This window comes from Ranitomeya imitator, chromosome 7 (genome assembly GCF_032444005.1).
Source record: "Ranitomeya imitator isolate aRanImi1 chromosome 7, aRanImi1.pri, whole genome shotgun sequence".
In the NCBI taxonomy this organism is placed as follows: domain Eukaryota; kingdom Metazoa; phylum Chordata; class Amphibia; order Anura; family Dendrobatidae; genus Ranitomeya; species Ranitomeya imitator.
Window position 1 is genome coordinate 76215972 of NC_091288.1, and position 23277 is coordinate 76239248.

Sequence of the window (23277 nt, forward strand, 5' to 3'; positions counted from 1 at the left end):
ACCACCCAAATGACTGACATCTTTTGAGAAACGGGAAGGTCAGAAATGAAATCCATCGAAATATGTGTCCAAGGCCTCTTTGGGACCGGCAAGGGCAAAAGCAACCCACTGGCATGAGAACAGCAGGGCTTAGCCCTAGCACAAATCCCACAGGACTGCACAAAAGTACATACATCCCGTGACAGAGATGGCCACCAGAAGGATCTAGCCACTAACTCTCTGGTACCAAAGATTCCAGGATGACCAGCCAACACCGAACAATGAAGTTCAGAGATAAGTTTATTAGTCCACCTATCAGGGACGAACAGTTTCTCTGCTGGACAACGATCAGGTTTATTCGCCTGAAATTTTTGCAGCACCCGCCGCAAATCAGGGGAGATGGCAGACACAATGACTCCTTCCTTGAGGATACCCGCTGGCTCAGATAAACCCGGAGAGTCGGGCACAAAACTCCTAGACAGAGCATCCGCCTTCACATTTTTAGAGCCCGGAAGGTACGAAATCACAAAGTCGAAGCGGGCAAAAAATAACGACCAACGGGCCTGTCTAGGATTCAAGCGCTTGGCAGACTCGAGATAAGTCAAGTTCTTATGATCAGTCAATACCACCACGCGATGCTTAGCTCCTTCAAGCCAATGACGCCACTCCTCGAATGCCCACTTCATGGCCAGCAACTCTCGATTGCCCACATCATAATTACGCTCAGCGGGCGAAAACTTCCTGGAAAAGAAAGCACATGGTTTCATCACTGAGCAATCAGAACCTCTCTGTGACAAAACCGCCCCTGCTCCAATCTCAGAAGCATCAACCTCGACCTGGAACGGAAGAGAAACATCTGGCTGACACAACACAGGGGCAGAACAAAAACGACGCTTCAACTCCTGAAAAGCTTCCACAGCAGCAGAAGACCAATTAACCAAATCAGCACCCTTCTTGGTCAAATCGGTCAATGGTTTGGCAATGCTAGAAAAATTACAGATGAAGCGACGATAAAAATTAGCAAAGCCCAGGAACTTTTGCAGACTTTTCAGAGATGTCGGCTGAATCCAATCCTGGATGGCTTGGACCTTAACTGGATCCATCTCGATAGTAGAAGGGGTAAAGATGAACCCCAAAAATGAAACTTTCTGCACACCGAAGAGACACTTTGATCCCTTCACAAACAAAGAGTTAGCACGCAGGACCTGAAAAACCATTCTGACCTGCTTCACATGAGACTCCCAATCATCTGAGAAGATCAAAATGTCATCCAAGTAAACAATCAGGAATTTATCCAGATACTCACGGAAGATGTCATGCATAAAAGACTGAAACACAGATGGAGCATTGGCAAGTCCGAACGGCATCACTAGATACTCAAAATGACCCTCGGGCGTATTGAATGCAGTTTTCCATTCATCTCCTTGCCTGATTCTCACCAGATTATACGCACCACGAAGATCTATCTTAGTGAACCAACTAGCCCCCTTAATCCGAGCAAACAAGTCAGATAACAATGGCAAGGGATACTGAAATTTAACAGTGATCTTATTAAGAAGGCGGTAATCAATACACGGTCTCAGCGAACCATCCTTCTTGGCTACAAAGAAGAACCCTGCTCCCAGTGGTGATGACGATGGGCGAATATGTCCCTTCTCCAGGGATTCCTTCACATAACTGCGCATAGCGGCGTGTTCGGGCACGGATAAATTAAATAATCGACCTTTAGGGAATTTACTACCAGGAATCAAATTGATAGCACAATCACAATCCCTATGCGGAGGTAGAGCATCGGACTTGGGCTCTTCAAATACATCCTGATAATCAGACAAGAACTCTGGGACCTCAGAAGGGGTGGATGACGAAATCGACAAAAATGGAACATCACCATGTACCCCCTGACAACCCCAGCTGGATACCGACATGGAATTCCAATCCAATACTGGATTATGGGTTTGTAGCCATGGCAACCCCAACACGACCACATCATGCAGATTATGCAACACCAGAAAGCGAATAACTTCCTGATGTGCAGGAGCCATGCACATGGTCAGCTGGGCCCAGTATTGAGGTTTATTCTTGGCCAAAGGTGTAGCATCAATTCCTCTCAATGGAATAGGACACCGCAAAGGCTCCAAGAAAAACCCACAACGTTTAGCATAATCCAAATCCATCAGATTCAGGGCAGCGCCCGAATCCACAAACGCCATGACAGAAAATGACGACAAAGAGCATATCAAGGTAATGGACAGAAGGAATTTGGACTGTACAGTACCAATGACGGCAGACCTAGCGGACCGCTTAGTGCGCTTAGGACAATCAGAAATAGCATGAGTGGAATCACCACAGTAGAAACACAGACCATTCAGACGTCTGTATTCCTGCCGTTCAACTCTAGTCATAGTCCTATCGCACTGCATAGGCTCAGGTTTAACCTCAGGCAGTACCGCCAAATGGTGCACAGATTTACGCTCGCGCAAGCGTCGACCGATCTGAATGGCCAAAGACAAAGACTCATTCAAACCAGCAGGCATAGGAAATCCCACCATGACATCCTTAAGAGCCTCAGAGAGACCCTTTCTGAACAAAGCTGCCAGCGCAGATTCATTCCACTGAGTGAGTACTGACCATTTCCTAAATTTCTGACAATATACTTCTATATCATCCTGACCCTGGCACAAAGCCAGCAAATTTTTCTCAGCCTGATCCACTGAATTAGGCTCATCGTACAGCAATCCGAGCGCCAGGAAAAACGCATCGACACTACTCAATGCAGGGTCTCCTGGCGCAAGAGAAAATGCCCAGTCTTGAGGGTCGCCGCGCAAAAAAGAAATAATAATCAAAACCTGTTGAATAGGATTACCAGAAGAATGAGGTTTCAAGGCCAGAAATAGCTTACAATTATTTTTGAAACTTAGAAACTTAGTTCTATCTCCAAAAAACAAATCAGGAATAGGAATTCTTGGTTCTAACATAGATTTCTGATCAATAGTATCTTGAATTTTTTGTACATTTATAACGAGATTATCCATTGAAGAGCACAGACCCTGAATATCCATGTCCACCCAAATGTCTAGGGGGAAAAAAAAAAAAGTGAACACAGAGCAGAAAAAAAAAAAAAATGATGTCAGAACTTTTTCTTTCCCTCTATTGAGAATCATTAGTTTTTGGCTCCTTGTACTGTTATGTTTGCTAATGACAGGTGTTATGAAAGCAATCCAGAAACACAGTGTGCTTAGCGATCAGAGCGCACACAGTGATCTGACAAATACCCAAAAATACAAGAACGAGCTCTGAGACGTGGAAACTCTGTAGACTGCACACCTGATCCTATCCTAAACACAACTAAAAGCGGCTGTGGATTGCGCCTAACAACTACCTAGGCAACTCGGCACAGCCTAAGAAACTAGCTAGCCTGAAGATAGAAAAATAGGCCTGACTTGCCCCAGAGAAATTCCCCAAAGGAAAAGGCAGCCCCCCACATATAATGACTGTGAGTAAGATGAAAAGACAAAACGTAGGGATGAAATAGATTCAGCTAAGTGGGGCCCGATATTCTAGGACAGAGCGAGGACAGTAAAGCGAACTTTGCAGTCTACAAAAAACCCTAAAGCAAAACCACGCAAAGGGGGCAAAAAAAAAACCCACCGTGCCGAACTAACGGCACGGCGGTACACCCTTTGCGTCTCAGAGCTTCCAGCAAAACAAAAGACAAGCTGGACAGAAAAAAAGCAACAAAAAAGCAAAAAGCACTTAGCTATACAGAGCAGCAGGTCACAGGAACAATCAAGAGAAGCTCAGATCCAACACTGAAACATTGACAAGGAGCAAGGATAGCAGCATCAGGCGGAGTTAAGTAATGAAGCAGTTAACGAGCTCACCAGAACACCTGAGGGAGGAAGCTCAGAAGCTGCAGTACCACTTGTGACCACAGGAGTGAATTCAGCCACAGAATTCACAACACTGTGCCCGTCGCTGAATCAGAAATGTGGGATTTCTACATCCTTTATGACATCATCGTCGCTGTGCCCGTTGCTGATTGGTCGAGGCCTAGCGGCCTCGACCAATCACAGACGCGGGATGTCTACGTCCTTTATGACATCATCGTCGCTGTGCCGACAGACAGAAAGCCAGACAGACGGAAAAACCCTGGTGGCCTCGACCAATCAGAGAGGCGGGATTTCCAGGACAGACAGACAGACAGAAAGACAGACAGACAGACAGAAAGGCAGACAGACGGAAAAACCCTTAGACAATTATATATATAGACTAGATTGTGGCCCGATTCTAACGCATCGGGTATTCTAGAATATGCATGTCCCCGTAGTATATGGACAATGATGATTCCAGAATTCGCTGCAGACTGTGCCCGTTGCTGATTGGTCGAGGCAACCTTTATGACATCATCATCGTCATGGCAACCATTATGACATCTACGTCGATACTGTGCCCGTCGCTGATTGGTCGAGGCAAATTCGCGGCAGACTGTGTCCGTCGCTGATTGGTCGAGGCAATCTTTATGACATCATCGTCGCCATGCTGTGCCCGTCGCTGATTAGTCGAGGCCTGGCGGTCTCGACCAATCAGAGACGCGGGATTTCCAGGACAGACAGACAGAAAAACCCTTAGACAATCTATATATACTAGATTGTGGCCCGATTCTAACGTATCGGGTATTCTAGAATATGCATGTCCCCGTAGTATATGGACAATGATGATTCCAGAATTCGCGGCAGACTGTGCCCGTCGCTGATTGGTCGAGGCAACCTTTATGACATCATCGTCCCCATGGCAACCATTATGACATCTACGTCGATACTGTGCCCATCGCGATTGGTCGAGGCCACCTTTATGACATCATCGTCGCCATGCTGTGCCCGTCGCTGATTGGTCGAGGCCTGGCGGCCTCGACCAATCAGAGACGCGGGATTTCCAGGACAGACAGACAGACAGACGGAAAAACCCTTAGACAATTATATCTATATCTATATATATAATTGTCTAAGGGTTTTTCCGTCTGTCTGTCTTTCTGTCTGTCTGTCTTTCTGTCTGTCCTGGAAATCCCGCGTCTCTGATTGGTCGAGGCCGCCAGGCCTCGACCAATCAGAGACCGGCACAGCATCGACATAGAAATCCCGCGTCGGGCACAGCGACGATGATGTCATAAAGGACGTTGACATCCCGCATCTCTGATTGGTCGAGGCCGCCAGGCCTCGACCAATCAGCAACGGGCACAGCGACGATGCTGATTGGCCGAGGCCTCCAGGCCTCGACCAATCAGCAACGGGCACAGTGACGATGATGTCATAAAGGACGTAGACATCTCACGTTTCTGATTCAGTATCGACGTAGATGTCATAATGGTTGCCATAGCGACGATGATGTCATAAAGGTTGCCTCGACCAATCAGCGACCAGCACAGTCTGCCGCGAATTCTGGAATCATCATTGTCCATATACTACGGGGACATGCATATTCTAGAATACCCGATGCCTTAGAATCGGGCCCCAATCTAGTATATATATAGATATATATATATATCTATATATATACTAGATTGTGGCCCGATTCTAAGGCATCGGGTATTCTAGAATATGCATGTCCCCGTAGTATATGGACAATGATGATTCCAGAATTCGCGGCAGACTGTGCCCGTCGCTGATTGGTCGAGGCAACCTTTATGACATCATCGTCGCCATGCTGTGCCCATCGCTGATTGGTCGAGACCAGAGACGCTGGATTTCCAGGACAGACGGACAGACGGACAGACAGACAGAAAAACCCTTAGACAATTATATATATACTAGATTGTGGCCCGATTCTAACGCATCGGGTATTCTAGAATATGCATGTCCCCGTAGTATATGGACAATGATGATTCCAGAATTCGCGGCAGACTGTGCCCATCGCTGATTGGTCGAGGCAACCTTTATGACATCATCGTCGCCATGCTGTGCCCATCGCTGATTGGTCGAGACCAGAGACACTGGATTTCCAGGACAGACGGACAGACAGACAGAAAAACCCTTAGACAATTATATATATACTAGATTGTGGCCCGATTCTAACGCATCGGGTATTCTAGAAAATGCATGTCCCCGTAGTATATGGACAATGATGATTCCAGAATTCGCGGCAGACTGTGCCCGTCGCTGATTGGTCGAGGCAACCTTTATGACATCATCGTCCCCATGGCAACCATTATGACATCTACGTCGATACTGTGCCCATCGCTGATTGGTCGAGGCCACCTTTATGACATCATCGTCGCCATGCTGTGCCCGTCGCTGATTGGTCGAGGCCTGGCGGCCTCGACCAATCAGAGACGCGGGATTTCCAGGACAGACAGACAGACAGACGGAAAAACCCTTAGACAATTATATCTATATCTATAGATATAATTGTCTAAGGGTTTTTCCGTCTGTCTGTCTTTCTGTCTGTCTGTCTTTCTGTCTGTCTGTCCTGGAAATCCCGCCTCTCTGATTGGTCGAGGCCACCAGGGTTTTTCCGTCTGTCTGGCTTTCTGTCTGTCTGTCTTTCTTTCTGTCTGTCTGCCTGTCCTGGAAATCCCGCGTCTCTGATTGGTCGAGGCCGCCAGGCCTCTACCAATCAGAGACCGGCACAGCATCGACATAGAAATCCCGCGTTGGGCACAGCGACGATGATGTCATAAAGGACGTAGACATCCCGCGTCTCTGATTGGTCGAGGCCGCCAGGCCTCGACCAATCAGCAACGGGCACAGCGACGATGCTGATTGGCCGAGGCCTCCAGGCCTCGACCAATCAGCAACGGGCACAGTGACGATGATGTCATAAAGGACGTAGACATCTCACGTTTCTGATTCAGTATCGACGTAGATGTCATAATGGTTGCCATAGCGACGATGATGTCATAAAGGTGGCCTCGACCAATCAGTGACGGGCACAGTCTGCCGCGAATTCTGGAATCATCATTGTCCATATACTACGGGGACATGCATATTCTAGAATACCCGATGCCTTAGAATCAGCGACCGGCACAGCGACGATGATGTCATAAAGGACGTAGACATCCCGCGTCTGTGATTGGTCGAGGCCGCCTGGCGGCCTCGACCAATCAGAGACGTGGGATTTCTACGTCGATACTGTGCCCGTTGCTGATTGGTCGAGGCCTGGCGGCCTCGACCAATCAGAGACGCAGGATTTCCAGGACAGACAGACAGACAGACAGACAGAAAGACAGACAGACAGAAAGACAGACAGACGGAAAAACCCTTAGACAATTATATATATAGACTAGATTGTGGCCCGATTCTAACGCATCGGGTTTTCTAGAATATGCATGTCCCCGTAGTATATGGACAATGATGATTCCAGAATTCGCAGCAGACTGTGCCCGTCGCTGATTGGTCGAGGCAACCTTTATGACATCATCGTCGCCATGGCAACCATTATGACATCTACGTCGATACTGTGCCCGTCGCTGAATCAGAAACGTGGGATTTCTACATCCTTTATGACATCATCGTCGCTGTGCCCGTTGCTGATTGGTCGAGGCAAGCTTTATGACATCATCATCGTCATGGCAACCATTATGACATCTACGTCGATACTGTGCCCGTCGCTGATTGGTGGAGGCGAATTCGCGGCAGACTGTGTCCGTCGCTGATTGGTCGAGGCAATCTTTATGACATCATCGTTGCCATGCTGTGCCCGTCGCTGATTGGTCGAGGCCGCCATCAGAGACGCGGGATGTCCAGGACAGACAGACAGAAAAACCCTTAGACAATCTATATATACTAGATTGTGACCCGATTCTAACGCATCGGGTATTCTAGAATATGCATGTCCCCGTAGTATATGGACAATGATGATTCCAGAATTCGTGGCAGACTGTGCCCGTCGCTGATTGGTCGAGGCAACCTTTATGACATCATCATCGCCATGGCAACCATTATGACATCTACGTCGATACTGTGCCCATCGCTGATTGGTCGAGGCCACCTTTATGACATCATCGTCGCCATGCTGTGCCCGTCGCTGATTGGTCGAGGCCTGGCGGCCTCGACCAATCAGAGACGCGGGATTTCCAGGACAGACAGACAGACAGACAGACGGAAAAACCCTTAGACAATTATATCTATATCTATAGATATAATTGTCTAAGGGTTTTTCCGTCTGTCTGTCTTTCTGTCTGTCTGTCTTTCTGTCTGTCTGTCCTGGAAATCCCGCCTCTCTGATTGGTCGAGGCCACCAGCGTTTTTCCGTCTGTCTGGCTTTCTGTCTGTCTGTCTTTCTGTCTGTCTGTCTGTCCTGGAAATCCCGCATCTCTGATTGGTCGAGGCCGCCAGGCCTCGACCAATCAGAGACCGGCACAGCATCGACATAGAAATCCCGTGTTGGGCACAGCGACGATGATGTCATAAAGGACGTAGACATCTCACGTTTCTGATTCAGTATTGACGTAGATGTCATAATGGTTGCCATAGCGACGATGATGTCATAAAGGTTGCCTCGACCAATCAGCGATGGGCACAGTCTGCCGCGAATTCTGGAATCATCATTGTCCATATACTACGGGGACATGCATATTCTAGAATACCCGATGCCTTAGAATCGGGCCACAATCTAGTTATATATATAGATATATATATGAAAAAATAGGCCAAAAATAATATATACATATATATATATATATATATATATATATATATATATATATATATATATATATAAGCATATATGGAAAATATGCATATGATTCTTATATTTTTTCTCCTAATATATCCCTAACATTCATGATTAATATATGAATTCTTAAGCTTTGTGCAGAACCATATGCACAGAGCCTGTAGTAAGGCACATGGCATCCCTGCAGCTCTATACTATAGAGCCGTAGACTCTCAGTGTGGTGCCATATGGGGTAACGTTATGGCTGCTAGTTATGGAACTACTCCGGCCTCAAGCAGTGCTGATAGACAGGAATACCACCATAACATGGAGTCCGTTGTAAGAATGACACAACTGTTGTTGTGTTGGATCAGATAGAATTTACCATAAAAACACCAAATAAAATGTGAGTCTTAATAAATCCAGTAGGTCCTCCTAAACTTTTATGACTGCCAAATTACAAATACATTCAACTTGTGTACATGATGTAAATCTTATCAGTCATTTCGCTGTACAATCCAAGTGTTGCTGCGAATGTGTCTTTCGTTCCACTCTGTAGAATCATTGTGCAGAATGTAAAGCTTTCATGGCTGATACTGGAAGCTCAGCTTTTGGCAGGCCTTGAACACACATGTACAGGTTTTGCATATTCTTCCAACAACTGCCTTAATATATCACATCCAACAGCTTGCTTGGATGTTTATCAATCCCTGGGCATTCTTCCTAATGAAAGCTAGCGATGCCGGCCTGCTCATTTCACTCTATTTTGTAAAAACAAACAGTATTATCGCTTGTTACAGATCTGTTCCGTGGACATTCTGGAACCCCGTTGAGCTGTCCTTTTAGCTTGTCAGCAGAAGCGCTGGGTGGGGAGCGGTAGACGTTCATTCACAAAAGATATTTAAGCAATCTGTGGAGCCAATGTCCTGGGGAGGCAAATGTATTGAGGATTTTCCTGTTATTATTCACAGACGAGCTAATGGTAGAGCCCATGCTTCATGTACAGACATCTTGTTAATTATTTACTAGGGCGAATTGCATTTTTAGAAATCAGTAGGAGGAAGAAACTGAATTTGGGTTCAGAAAAAGTGTCACACATGTAATGGCACATGAATAAAAACATTAGCATATGGATGTGGAGAAAAACTGAGGGGTTCATGGTGGATTTACTGGCATGTACTTGTAGTACCATAGTATCTGAAAGATTGTTTGTAAAAATACATTTGATATATTTACTGCTACTTGCAGGGATACATAGGTAGATTGGGAATTTTCTCTTTGGTGCCTGAGAGGTCTTAAAGGGAATCTACCAGCAGGTTTTTACAAGGCTGTGTTTGGCTACTTCAGTAAAACAAGAGTTTTATCAGCAGGAGATTATCACTACAGGACCAGCTTCCCTCATGCCTCCTAGTCCAACCCCACGTCCAGCACTCATTAGCATATTGTACATATCACTGAAGGCAGCCAATCAGTGGTGTGGGCAGGGTTATACAGGGCTCAGCATTCAGAGCTCTGCTAGATCTACAGCAGAAAAACTGTGATTCCATCACAACTGCTGCACTTGATACACTGCTGGAATCTGGACCTCTGTCGCTGTCAGATTACATAGCAAAACCTGCTAATTCCCTTTAAATGTCTCCTTGAGACATAAGAGGACAGATGATAACTATGATTTTGGGGTAACTATTACCAATGAATTAACATATTAGATAGGAGGAAATAAATAGGCTAATCTGTTCCTGGTCTAGAATTATAAGGCCTCATATAGACTTTCATAACTTTTCCCATACATAAAAAGATGCACCGTTGTTCATCAGTGTTTTGGATCTGATTTTCGTTATTGTTTGGTCCCTTTGTCTGTTTTTACCAATGGCTTTCATCAGTAATTTTTCACTGATGAAAAAAACTGGAAAGCTGCTCCCATCCATTACTGACAGCACACGGATTGCCATCCATGCCCGTGATTTTCACAGACTCATAGACTTGTATGAGTAATTGTGATCCCTGACTTGAATCAAAAACGGACTCTCTGTGATTTTTTGTGAACACAAAAAACCAGACACATGAACAGCCCTATAGACACATAGTCTAAACCCTTCGATTTCACTGGACTGGAGTGTAGAAGCCTTTGGTGGTGGTGTCCCATCTCTCCCTCCATAAGAGATGCTGTAGGAAAGGAGATCGGAATGGTGGATTTTACCGTTCTTGTTCTCTTGAGAGATGAACTTCGGACAGAGGTGTCTGACATGTCCCCTCTCCCCATTAAAAAAATATAGATGTCTAAGTGTATGGACAGTTTTATAGATTGGACAGTGCTATATTCTTCCATTTTAGGAAGTTGAGAAAAAAAGAAGAGATGCAAGAAGTAATTGCGTCAGAGTGAGAGAAGGACTATGTGAAATTACTCAATTAGAAATTTGAAAAACAAAAAAATTGAATTACATATTTTCTTGATTTATTTACAGATATTCTTTTAAATTTCCGAACAACATATGTCAGCAAGTCTGGCCAGGTTGTGTACGATCCCCGCTCTATTTGTGTGCACTATGCAACCACATGGTTCTTTGTGGACCTCATTGCTGCCCTTCCCTTTGACCTGCTCTATGCATTTAGCGTTAATGTGGTAAGTGAAAATATTCATCTTTGCTAACTTTTCTTAACTACATTAAAAAAGTTTTTATGTCTCATACTTGTCTGGGTCACTCATTTCTAACACAAGGAGGGAGCTCTTAAAATAAGACAGAAGAATGTTGACCCACAATCCCATGACACAAACTTTGGGGATTGCGCCACTAGAGTTTTGTTACCTTCCTTTCACAATACAGTTTGAATATTTCATATTTCACTCCCCAACAACAAAATGTCCAATTTTCTTCCACCAAGAATTATACAATAAGTTCTTTTCAGATGTTCTGTGACTGATCTGAAATATCTGCCATATGAATATAATATACAGTGCCTTGCAAAAGTATTTGACTCCCTGGAACTTTTCAACCTTTTCCCACATATCATGCTTCAAACATAAAGATACCAAATGTAAATTTTTGGTGAAGAATCAACAAGTGGAACACAATTGTGAAGTTGAAATGTATTGGTTATTTTAAATTTTTGTGAAATTCAAAAACTGAAAAGTGGGGCGTGCAATATTATTTGGCCCCTTTAACCTAAAGGGAACCTGTCACCCCCAAAATCAAAGGAGAGCTAAACCCACCGGCATCAGGGGCTTATCTACAGCATTCTGTAATGCTGTAGATAAGCCCCCGATGTAACCTGAAAGATGAGAAAAAGAGGTTAGATTATACTCACCTGAGCGGGCGGGCGGTACTGCAGTGCGCAGGTGCCTAGAAAGGTCAGAGAGGCCCAGCGCCTGCGCACTGCAGTACTTTGCTCTTCCCTCAACAGGGCAAAGTACAACTGCACCGGAGCCGCAGCATGAAGACAAGAAGAGGACGTCATCATAAGAAGACGGGAGGCGTTGGACCTGACCGCGACACCCATCGGACCGGACCGCAGCAGGAACGCCCCTGGGTGAGTATAATCTAACTTCTTCTCATCTTTCAGGATACATCGGGGGCTTATCTACAGCATTCCAGAATGCTGTAGATAAGCCCCTGATGCTGATGGGCTTAGCTCACCTTTGATTTTGGGGGTGACAGGTTCCCTTTAATACTTTGTTGTGCCACCTTTAGCTGCGATTACAGCTACATGTCGCTTGGGGTATGTCTCTATAACTTTTGTACATCGAGAGAAGGAAATTCTTGCCCTTTCTTCCTTGGCAAACAGCTCGAGCTCAGTGAGGTTTGATGGAAATCATTTGTGAACAGCAGTTTTCAGCTCTTTCCACAGATTCTCGATTGGATTGAGGTCTGGACTCTGACTTGACCATTCTAACACCTGGATACGTTTATTTATGAACCATTCCATTGTAGATTTTGCTTTATGTTTGGGATCATTGTCTTGTTGGAAGACAAATCTCCGTCCCAGTCTCAGGTCTTTTGCAGACTCCCACACGTTTTCTTCAAGAATGGTCCTGTATTTGGCTCCATCCATCTTCCCATTGGCATTGTTGCCAAAAAGTTCGATTTTGGTTTCATCTGACCAGAGCACCTTCTTCCACATGTTTGGTGTGTCTCCCAGGTGGCTTGTTATGGGTACTCTTTTTATGGGTATCTTTGAGAAATGGCTTTCTTCTTGCCACTCTTCCATAAAGGCCAGATTTATGCAGTGTACGACTGATTGTTGTCCTATGGACAGACTGTCCCACCTCAGCTGTAGATCTCTGTAGTTCATTCAGAGTGATCATTGACCTCTTGGCTGCATCTTTGATCAGTCTCCTCCTTGTTTGAGATGAAAGTTTAGAGGGACGGCCGGGCCTTGGTAGATTTGCAGTGGTATGATACTGCTTCCATTTCAATATGATCACTTGCACAGTGCTCCTTGGGATGTTAAAAGTTTGGGAAATCATTTTGTATCCAAATCAGGCTTTAAACTTCTCCACAACAGTATCACGGACCTGCCTGTTGTGTTCCTTGGTCTTCATGATGCTCTCTGTGCTTCAAACAGAACTCTGAGACTATCACAGAGCAGGTGCATTTATACAGAGACTTGATTACACACAGGTGGATTATATTTATCATCATTAGGCATTTAGGACAACATTGGATCATTCAGAGATCCACAATGAACTTCTGGAGTGAGTTTGCTGCACTGAAAGTAAAGGGGCGGAATAATATTGCACGCCCCACTTTTCAGTTATTGAATTTCCACAAAAATTTAAAATAACCAATAAATTTTGTTCAACTTCACAATTGTGTTCCACTTGTTGTTGATTCTTCACCAAAAATTTACATTTGGTATCTTTATGTTTGAAGCATGGTATGTGGGAAAAGGTTGAAAAGTTCCAGGGAGCCGAATACTTTCGCAAGGCACTGTACATAGGTTTTCCTTAGCTCATTTGTATAGTTATACAGTTTACAATTCTTAGTTTGTTGCCACATGTTTCACATGGGTTCTCTTGTTTTTGATTCTCAGTATTTTGGAGTCCATCTCCTGAAGACGGTGCGCCTACTCCGACTTCTTCGCTTGCTGCAAAAGTTGGATCGCTACTCCCAGTACAGTGCAGTTGTATTAACCCTTCTTATGTCCATGTTTGCATTGCTTGCCCATTGGATGGGCTGTGTTTGGTACTTTATTGGGCAGAAGGAAATTGAAGTTAATGAGATTGGTAAGTGGCACTAATAAGCACAGACAATAGACTCTAGATGACTAGAAAGGGCAGTCAGTGATGAACAATGTCAAGTATTCAATGACCATAATGAGATATCTTACTAAAGTCCTGTCTTGGATTATATACCCGAAATAAGGAAACAAGCAGTAGATATAACTTATAAGATGAAAAAAACTATTTACGGCTAGGATCAGATGCCCATAGATTCTCGTATCTGAGAGAATCCAGTCGATTATGCAAATGACACTGATCAGAGTTGATATGAGTGTCAGCATTGTGTGATCCAATTCTCTCAAATGAGAAGATGGAAAAAAATTTCTCCATCTTCTCCATTGTGTCAGTGCTCAGAAATTAGACTGCACTCTGATGTCCTCCCAATGCAGTCTGAGGATGTCCATTAGAGTTGAGCGAATTTGCTCGGGTTCCCTCTTATTTGGCAAGCTAAAGCGCTTGCCAAATAAGCGGCAGAGGGAACCCGGCTTCCTGGATCGTGCTGGCCGTTCATCTGATTGGTGCCACAGCTGCATGTGTCGTGGCTGTGTCACCGTCACGACACATACATGGGGAGCCCAACAAACAGGCTCTCAATGCATGTGTTGTGACTGTGACAGCAGCAAATTCGCTCATCTCTAGTGTCCATGTACTCATTGACCTGCATGGCCGAGTGTGATCCAAGTATTGGATCAAACTCGGACATGCAGCAATTTTTCAGTGGCCAATTCAGTCCGAGGAAAAAATCGGACATGTGCACAGCCCAATAGACTAATATTGATCCGAGTACAATCCGATGTTTTGTCGGATCGTGCTCGGACTGATAATACGGTGGTGTGAGAGAGCCCAAACTGCTCTGTAAGCCATTATGTGGACTTTAAAAGCTATTTATCATGATAAAGTCTAAAATGGGAACTCGGGTGTACCAGGTCACCTTCACTTTGTGCCATGTTTCAAGATTTAAAAAAGAATCTAAAATGTAATATAAACCGTTTGATACAATAATGCATTCCTCCAGAAGTTTATAAAGTTTTCTTGTGCACTTTGTTCATAGCAGATCAATTGACTTTTTGAGGCAATATCTAGGAGAGTAAGCAGCATTAAGTGACAATTATCAGGGGCTAAAAGACTGGAATCTTTTTCCATATTCTCGACACATTGCAATATAGCCATCAATTTATAAGCACAAACAACAGTGTCGGAGATAGTCTAATTCCCACAGTAATAAGACAAGCTGTCTGTGCTCATTCAGTGTAGAAGTTACATTAGCAAAGGTAAGCGAATTACCGTAATTCTGTAAATTACTGGATCATGCTGCTCTAAAAGCAACCAATTATTTCACTTTATTCCTTCCTACATATATTACACTGATAATATATTTATGCAATTTTTTTCATACATAAAGTCCTTCTGCGGCACTGATGCATGACATCTGAATAAAATATCCTCCAAGATCCCACTGCCCAGTGTGAAGTCAATAACAGTGTGAGTTTTATGGCCCAGCTCTGCAATAACTTGAAAGTAGAACAAAGTCACAAATTAAAAAGGGCTAAGGAAAAAAGGCCGAAGATATATTTTAATGGCTAAGATAATCCTGCTACCTAATAACAGAACAGCTATCACTGCCGCTCACGCAGCTGCACAGCGTCGGCAATTACACCAAAATCAGCTTCAAACAGAAGAAAAAGCGGAGTCTGTTATCTCTGAAGGTCCCAGGGAGGGCGCATCAGAAGCTAAGCGAAGGCGACCATTCCAATTGCCATATTGTCACTTCTGGGTGCTGAACGGCCTGTATGGCCGAGATGTTAAACACGGTGGAAGGGACACTGGTACTGCTTAATGTATTGTTGGGATTTTGATGACGTTGAATGTTCCTAATGATAATCATGTCTTCATGGAAATTTCTGTTCTAACTGGTAGAAAACTCATATGTTCTTGTTGCTTCCAGGAACATGATGTTACCACAGCGGTAAACATAATTCTGTATACCTGGAATAATTGTCCATTTATCTAGAGCTAGGTATTATTACAATCATTTCTGATGCCTTCTGAGAATAGACCATCATGTGCACATGAGGATAAAAAGTATTTTGGGCCATTATTAGAGTTGGTGCAAATTGATGTGTAGGACCAGGTCCATCGGCTAAATCAATAATCTGTGGCCCCGAGAATGAACTTCTACCTGATGGAATTCCTGGCTCTTTTTTTGATTAGCAGGTCTGGAGACTCATCATTGTTGCAGTGTGAGGCACCCAGCTAGCTAACCAAATGAGAAGCGGCAGATGTAGGGTAATGTAGGTATTTACTAGGGCAGACATGTCAACAAAAGCTGGTCCTCTTTAAATCCAAGAACTGCTTTGATGTTACAAATTATGGTTAAAGAGGTTGTCTGGTCCAAATCGATAAGTTTGCAGTCACTCACAACGGTATTTGTGGGATCAAAAAGTTGTTTGATTTAAGACTGTGATAATTGCAAAATGGGTGATACTAGGTACTAGCCATGCTGGGTGCCCATACTTGGTCACCTGCACATTTTTCTTTTAACAATTTTTAAAATGGAAAAAGATGAATATATATATATATATATATATATATATATATATATATATATATATATATATATATTTTCCTAAAATACAAAGGAAATGTGTCATCTTTAACTTTAGGCCTTTTAGAGATCATTTCATCTTCAATTTGTTTAACTGTTCACAATAAAAGTGATTTTGACCAGGGGTGCCCAAACTTTTACATGCCCCTTTCTTCATATGTTGGGTCCCTGACTTTGATGCAGGCCAGCATTCTGAATTTGAATCTTTTCTGACAGCCGATGGCAGATTTAGTCAGCCATTATGTGCCTCTAACAACTGTGTGTGGAGCATAGATCCACCCGCAGCTGTTAACATGTTTTGGATGTAAGTTATAATCATCAACATTAACAGAAATAAACACTTGGAATAGATCATAATATATGAGTTTCACTTTTTGTATTGAAGAACTGAAATAAATTAACTTTTTGTTTCTATTCTAATTTTGTGAGTACTTGTAGTTGGAATCTCTGCATTTCCAAACGAAACACCAAAATTAGTCTAGGTTCACACTGGGCATATTTGCTGTGTTTTTTTGTGTTTTTCAAGTTTTAGCTGCTTTTTACAGTACCAGCAAAGCCTATGAGATTTCAGAAATCTCATGCACATAGCTTGCTTTTTTGTCATTAGTATGGGTTTTTTTTTACATAAACCATGTCACTTTCAGCGTTTTTCACCCACTGACTTGAATGGGTGGTGAAAAAACACTGAAGAAACACACCAAAATGAAAATAAACAATTAAAAACTTCAGCTCGGTTACGAAAAACTAAGACCTCACACAACTTTTCAAATCTCACCAGTGACACGTTATGTGATATTAACTCTGGAATGCTTAAACATATCCCATGGATTTTGAGACTGTTTTTTGTGACATATTGATAATGATAAATTTATGTTGATATTTTTAATGTAAAAAAAATCAGAAATTTTACAAAAAATTAAAAAACAAAACTGCAATTTTCAAACTTTGAATGATTTCCCCTTTAATCCAGTTAGTCATACCACTTAAAAACATTGATAAATGACATTTCCTACATATTTGCTTTACATCAGCACCAATTATAAAAGGTTGTTTTATTTTATTAGAATTTTACAAGGTTTAAAAATGTAGCAGTAATTTTTTAATTTTTCAAGGAAATTTGCAAAACTTATTTTATTTTTAGGGACCTATTAAGTTTTGAAGTGACTTTGGGGGGTCCTACATATTAGAAACCTCCAAAAGTGATACAAATTTAAAAACAACCCCTCCTTCCCGACATATTCAAAATGGCTTTCAGATAGTTTATTAACCCTTCAGGTGCCATTCAGGAATTAATGCAAAGTGAAATAACAGGACCTGATCTTTGCTGATGCAGCAAGTTGTCAGCTATAGTGTACAGCCGACAGCTGCTGGATTGCCAGCCTTGGGGGGATGCTGGTCTGTTACATCGCAGGTCGGTAAAAATACATACTGGTGTTCACTAAGAGGTTAAATAAAAGAAATACTATGCATTTTTGGTATCTGCATATTTGTATTGACCTGGAGAATCATATTGCCATGTCAGTTTTACCTTATAGTGAACATAGTAAATAACAAACACAAATAACAAGTGTAGAATTGCACCTTTTTTTTTGCAATTTTAAGGTACTTGGAATTTTTCTCTCACTTTCCAATACATCACATGATAAAATGAATGGTGTATTTCAAAAGTACAATTTGTCCCGAAAAAACAAGTCCTCGTATGGGTATGGGGACGGAAAAATAAAAAAGTTATGACTCTTGGAAGAAGGGGAGGAAAAAACAAAAAACGAAAAAATGAAAAATATCTTGGTCCTGAAGGGGTTAAAGGATTTTGATGGATTTTATATTTCCGAGACCTGCATGCTCATATATGTGGTTTGGGAGGTTGATCTTAATGACAGATTCCCTTTAAGTTTTTGAATCCATAGCCTGTCATGTACCGGAACTTTATTTTTCCCCACATGCTTACAGAAACATATTCTGCAAAGTTAAACCTCATGGGGCCATGTAGGCAGCCTCAAACTGTCTAATTACGGGCAGCCATTCTCAACATGTTGTTGGAAGGAAGCCCAGGAAGGTTGTAGAACGTGTGTATCATTGCGAAGCAAGTGTATTATAACACCAAGGGGGCATGTGGAGAAGTATTACCGGCTGGTGCAGAAACAGATGTTCCAGCCCTGTTATCAGTTTCAGAAATCCGGGAATATTATCATAATAAATAGTAAGTAAATTGTTCAGCAATAATTATGAAATCTTGACATTAAGTAATTAAAGAGGTATTTCCATCGCCAATATCCTATCCCATTATGTACAGTTAGGGCCAGAAATATTTGGACAGTGACACAAGTTTTGTTATTTTAGCTGTTTACAAAAACATGTTCAGAAATACAATTATATATATAATATGGGCTGAAAGTGCACACTCCCAGCTGCAATATGATAGTTTCCACATCCAAATCGGAGAAAGGGTTTAGGAATCATAGCTCTGTAATGCATAGCGTCCTCTTTTTCAAGGGACCAAAAGTAATTGGACAATGGACTCTAAGGGCTGCAATTAACTCTGAAGGCGTCTCCCTCGTTAACCTGTAATCAATGAAGTAGTTAAAAGGTCAGGGTTGGATTCCAGGTGTGTGGTTTTCCATTTGGAAGCTGTTGCTGTGAGCAGACAACATGCGGTCAAAGGAACTCTCAATTGAGGTGAAGCAGAACATCCTGAGGCTGAAAAAAAAGAAAAAATCCATCAGAGAGATAGCAGACATGCTTGGAGTAGCAAAATCAACAGTTGGGTACATTCTGAGAAAAAAGGAATTGACTGGTGAGCTTGGGAACTCAAAAAGGCCTGGGCGTCCACGGATGACAACAGTGGTGGATGATCGCCGCATACTTAATTTGGTGAAGAAGAACCCGTTCTGTTGTGAATTCTGTGGCTGAGTTCACTTCTGTGGTCACAAGTGGTATTGCAGTCTCTGGGCTTCCTCCCTCAGGTGTTTTGGTGAGCTCGTTGGCTGCCTTGCTATTTAGCTCCACCTGAGTCTGTCTTCCTTGCTCCTTGTCAATGTTCCAGTGTTGGATCTGAGCTACTGCATCTTTTCTTGGGCCTCCTGCTCTGCTAGATAAGTGCTTCTAGTTTGTTTTCTGTTTTTTCTGTCCAGCTTGCTATTACTTTTGCTGGAAGCTCTGAGAAGCAAAGGGGTGCACCGCCGTGCTGTTAGTTCGGCACGGTGGGTCTTTTTGCCCCTTTGCGTGGTTTTCGTTTTAGGGTTTTTTGTAGACTGCATAGTTCTCTTTGCTATCCTCGCTCTGTCTAGAATATCGGGCCTCACTTTGCTGAATCTATTTCATTCCTACGTTTGTCTTTTCATCTTGCTAACAGTCATTATATGTGGGGGGCTGCCTATTCCTTTGGGGTATTTCTCTGAGGTAAGTCAGGCTTGTATTTCTATCTTCAGGCTAGTCAGCTCCTCAGGCAGTGCCGAGTTGCATAGGTAGTGATAGGCGCAATCCACTGCTGCTTATAGTTGTGTGAGGATAGATCAGGTACTGCAGTCTACAGAGATTCCACGTCTCAGAGCTCGTCTTATTGTTTTTGGTTATTGCCAGATCTCTGTATGTGCGCTGATTACTGCACGCTGTGTTGCCTGATTGCCAGCCATAACAGTACAAGGAGCCACCCAATGATTCCCAATAGAGGGAAAAAAGAAATCCTGACATCATTTTTTTTTCTTAGCTCTGTCTTCAGTCTTTTTTTTCCCCTAGACATTAGAGTGCTTCAGGACACAGCTGTGGACATGGATATTCAGGCTCTGTGCTCCTCAATGGATAATCTCGTTGTAAATGTACAAAAGATTCAAGATACTATTGATCAGAAATCGATGCTAGAACCAAGAATTCCGATTCCTGATTTGTTTTTTGGTGACAGAACTAAGTTCCTGAGCTTCAGAAATAATTGTAAGCTATTTTTGGCCTTGAAACCTCATTCTTCTGGTAATCCTATTCAACAGGTTTTGATTATTATTTCTTTTTTGCGCGGCGACCCACAGGACTGGGCGTTTTCTCTTGCACCAGGAGATTCTGCATTGAGTAATGTTGATGCATTTTTCCAGGCGCTGGGATTGCTTTACGATGAGCCTAATTCAGTGGATCAGGCTGAGAAAAATCTGCTGGCTTTATGCCAGGGTCAGGATGATGTAGAAGTATATTGTCAGAAATTTAGGAAGTGGTCAGTACTCACTCTGTGGAATGAATCTGCACTAGCGGCTTTGTTCAGAAAGGGTCTCTCTGAAGCTCTTAAGGATGTAATGGTGGGATTTCCTATGCCTGCTGGTTTGAATGAGTCTATGTCCTTGGCCATTCAGATCGGTCGTCGCTTGCGCGAGCGTAAATCTGTGCACCATCTGGCGGTATTGTCTGAGAGTAAACCTGAGCCTATGCAGTGCGACAGGACTATGACTAAAGTAGAACGGCAAGAACACAGACGTCTGAACAGACTGTGTTTCTATTGTGGTGATTCTACTCATGCTATTTCTAATTGTCCTAAACGCACTAGGCGGTTCGATAGCTCTGCCGTTATTGGTATTGTACAGTCCAAATTCCTTTTGTCCATTACCTTAATGTGCTCTTTGTCATCATATTCTGTCATGGCGTTTGTGGATTCAGGCGCTGCCCTGAATCTGATGGATTTGGATTATGCTAAACGTTGTGGATTTTTCTTGGAGCCTTTGCGGTATCCTATTCCGTTGAGAGGAATTGATGCTACACCTTTGGCCAAGAATAAGCCTCAGTACTGGGCCCAGCTGACCATGTGCATGGCTCCTGCACATCAGGAAGTTATTCGCTTTCTGGTACTGCATAATTTGCATGATGTGGTCGTGTTGGGGTTGCCATGGCTACAAACCCATAATCCAGTATTGGATTGGAACTCTATGTCGGTAACCAGCTGGGGTTGTCAGGGAGTACATGGTGATATTCCATTTTTGTCTATTTCGTCATCCATTCCTTCTGACATCCCAGAGTTCTTGTCGGACTTTCAGGATGTATTTGAAGAGTCCAAGTCTGATGCCCTACCTCCGCATAGGAATTGTGATTGTGCTATCGATTTGATTCCTGGTAGTAAATTCCCTAAGGGTCGTTTATTTAATTTGTCCGTACCTGAACACACCGCTATGCGCAGTTATGTGAAGGAGTCCCTGGAGAAGGGACATATTCGCCCATCGTCGTCACCATTGGGAGCAGGGTTCTTTTTTGTAGCCAAGAAGGATGGTTCGCTAAGACCGTGTATTGATTACCGCCTTCTTAATAAGATCACTGTTAAGTTTCAGTATCCCTTGCCATTGATTTCTGACTTGTTTGCTCGGATTAAGGGGGCTAGTTGGTTTACTAAGATTGATCTTCGTGGTGCGTATAATCTGGTGAGAATCAGGCAGGGAGATGAATGGAAAACGGCATTTAATACGCCCGAGGGTCATTTTGAGTATCTGGTGATGCCGTTCGGACTTGCCAATGCTCCATCTGTTTTTCAGTCTTTTATGCATGACATTTTCCGTGAGTATCTGGATAAATTCTTGATTGTTTACTTGGATGACATTTTGATCTTCTCAGATGATTGGGAGTCTCATGTGAAGCAAGTCAGAATGGTTTTCCAGGTACTGCGTGCTAATTCCTTGTTCGTGAAGGGATCAAAGTGTCTCTTCGGTGTGCAGAAAGTTTCATTTTTGGGGTTCATCTTTTCCCCTTCTACTATCGAGATGGATCCGGTTAAGGTTCAGGCCATCCAGGATTGGACTCAGCCGACATCTCTAAAAAGTCTGCAGAAATTCCTGGGCTTTGCTAATTTTTATCGTCGCTTCATCTGTAATTTTTCTAGCATTGCCAGACCATTGACCGATTTGACCAAGAAGGGTGCTGATTTGGTTAATTGGTCTTCTGCTGCCGTGGAAGCTTTTCAGGAGTTGAAGCGTTGTTTTTGCTGTGCCCCTGTGTTGTGTCAACCTGATGTTTCTCTTCCGTTCCAGGTCGAGGTTGATGCTTCTGAGATTGGTGCAGGGGCGGTTTTGTCACAGAGAGGTTCTGGTTGCTCAGTGCTCAAACCATGTGCTTTCTTTTCCAGGAAATTTTCTGCTGCTGAGCGTAATTATGATGTGGGCAACCGAGAGTTGCTGGCCATGAAGTGGGCATTCGAGGAGTGGCGTCATTGGCTTGAGGGTGCTAAGCATCGCGTGGTGGTTTTGACTGATCATAAGAACCTTACTTATCTTGAGTCTGCCAAGCGCTTGAATCCTAGACAGGCCCGTTGGTCGTTATTTTTTGCTCGTTTTGATTTTGTGATTTCATACCTTCCGGGCTCTAAAAATGTGAAGGCGGATGCTCTGTCTAGGAGTTTTGTGCCCGACTCTCCGGGGTTATCTGAGCCGGCGAGTATCCTCAAGGAAGGAGTCATTGTGTCTGCCATCTCCCCTGATTTGCGGAGAGTGTTGCAGAAATTTCAGGCTAATAAACCTGATCGTTGTCCGGCCGAGAAACTGTTCGTCCCTGATAGGTGGACTAGTAAAGTTATCTCTGAACTTCATTGTTCGGTGCTGGCCGGTCATCCAGGAATCTTTGGTACCAGGGAGTTGGTTGCTAGATCCTTCTGGTGGCCATCTCTGTCACGGGATGTGCGTGCTTTTGTGCAGTCCTGTGGAATTTGTGCTAGGGCTAAGCCCTGCTGTTCACGTGCCAGTGGGTTGCTTTTGCCCTTGCCGGTCCCGAAGAGGCCTTGGACACATATTTCGATGGATTTCATTTCTGACCTTCCCGTTTCTCAAAAAATGTCGGTCATTTGGGTGGTCTGTGATCGCTTTTCTAA

At 43.4% G+C, this 23277-nt stretch overlaps 1 protein-coding gene across 3 annotated transcripts in view; it reads left to right on the plus strand.

Moving 5' to 3' along the window:
* The window catches only part of LOC138644753 (voltage-gated delayed rectifier potassium channel KCNH8-like), an 824668-nt gene that overhangs the window by 696718 nt on the left and 104673 nt on the right, over positions 1-23277 (plus strand). For all 3 annotated transcript variants that reach the window (XM_069733531.1, XM_069733533.1, XM_069733534.1), the window contains 2 exons: positions 11094-11251; positions 13660-13852. In XM_069733531.1, coding sequence (XP_069589632.1) covers positions 11094-11251; positions 13660-13852 — 351 coding nt within the window. The remainder of the gene's footprint in view (positions 1-11093; positions 11252-13659; positions 13853-23277) is intronic.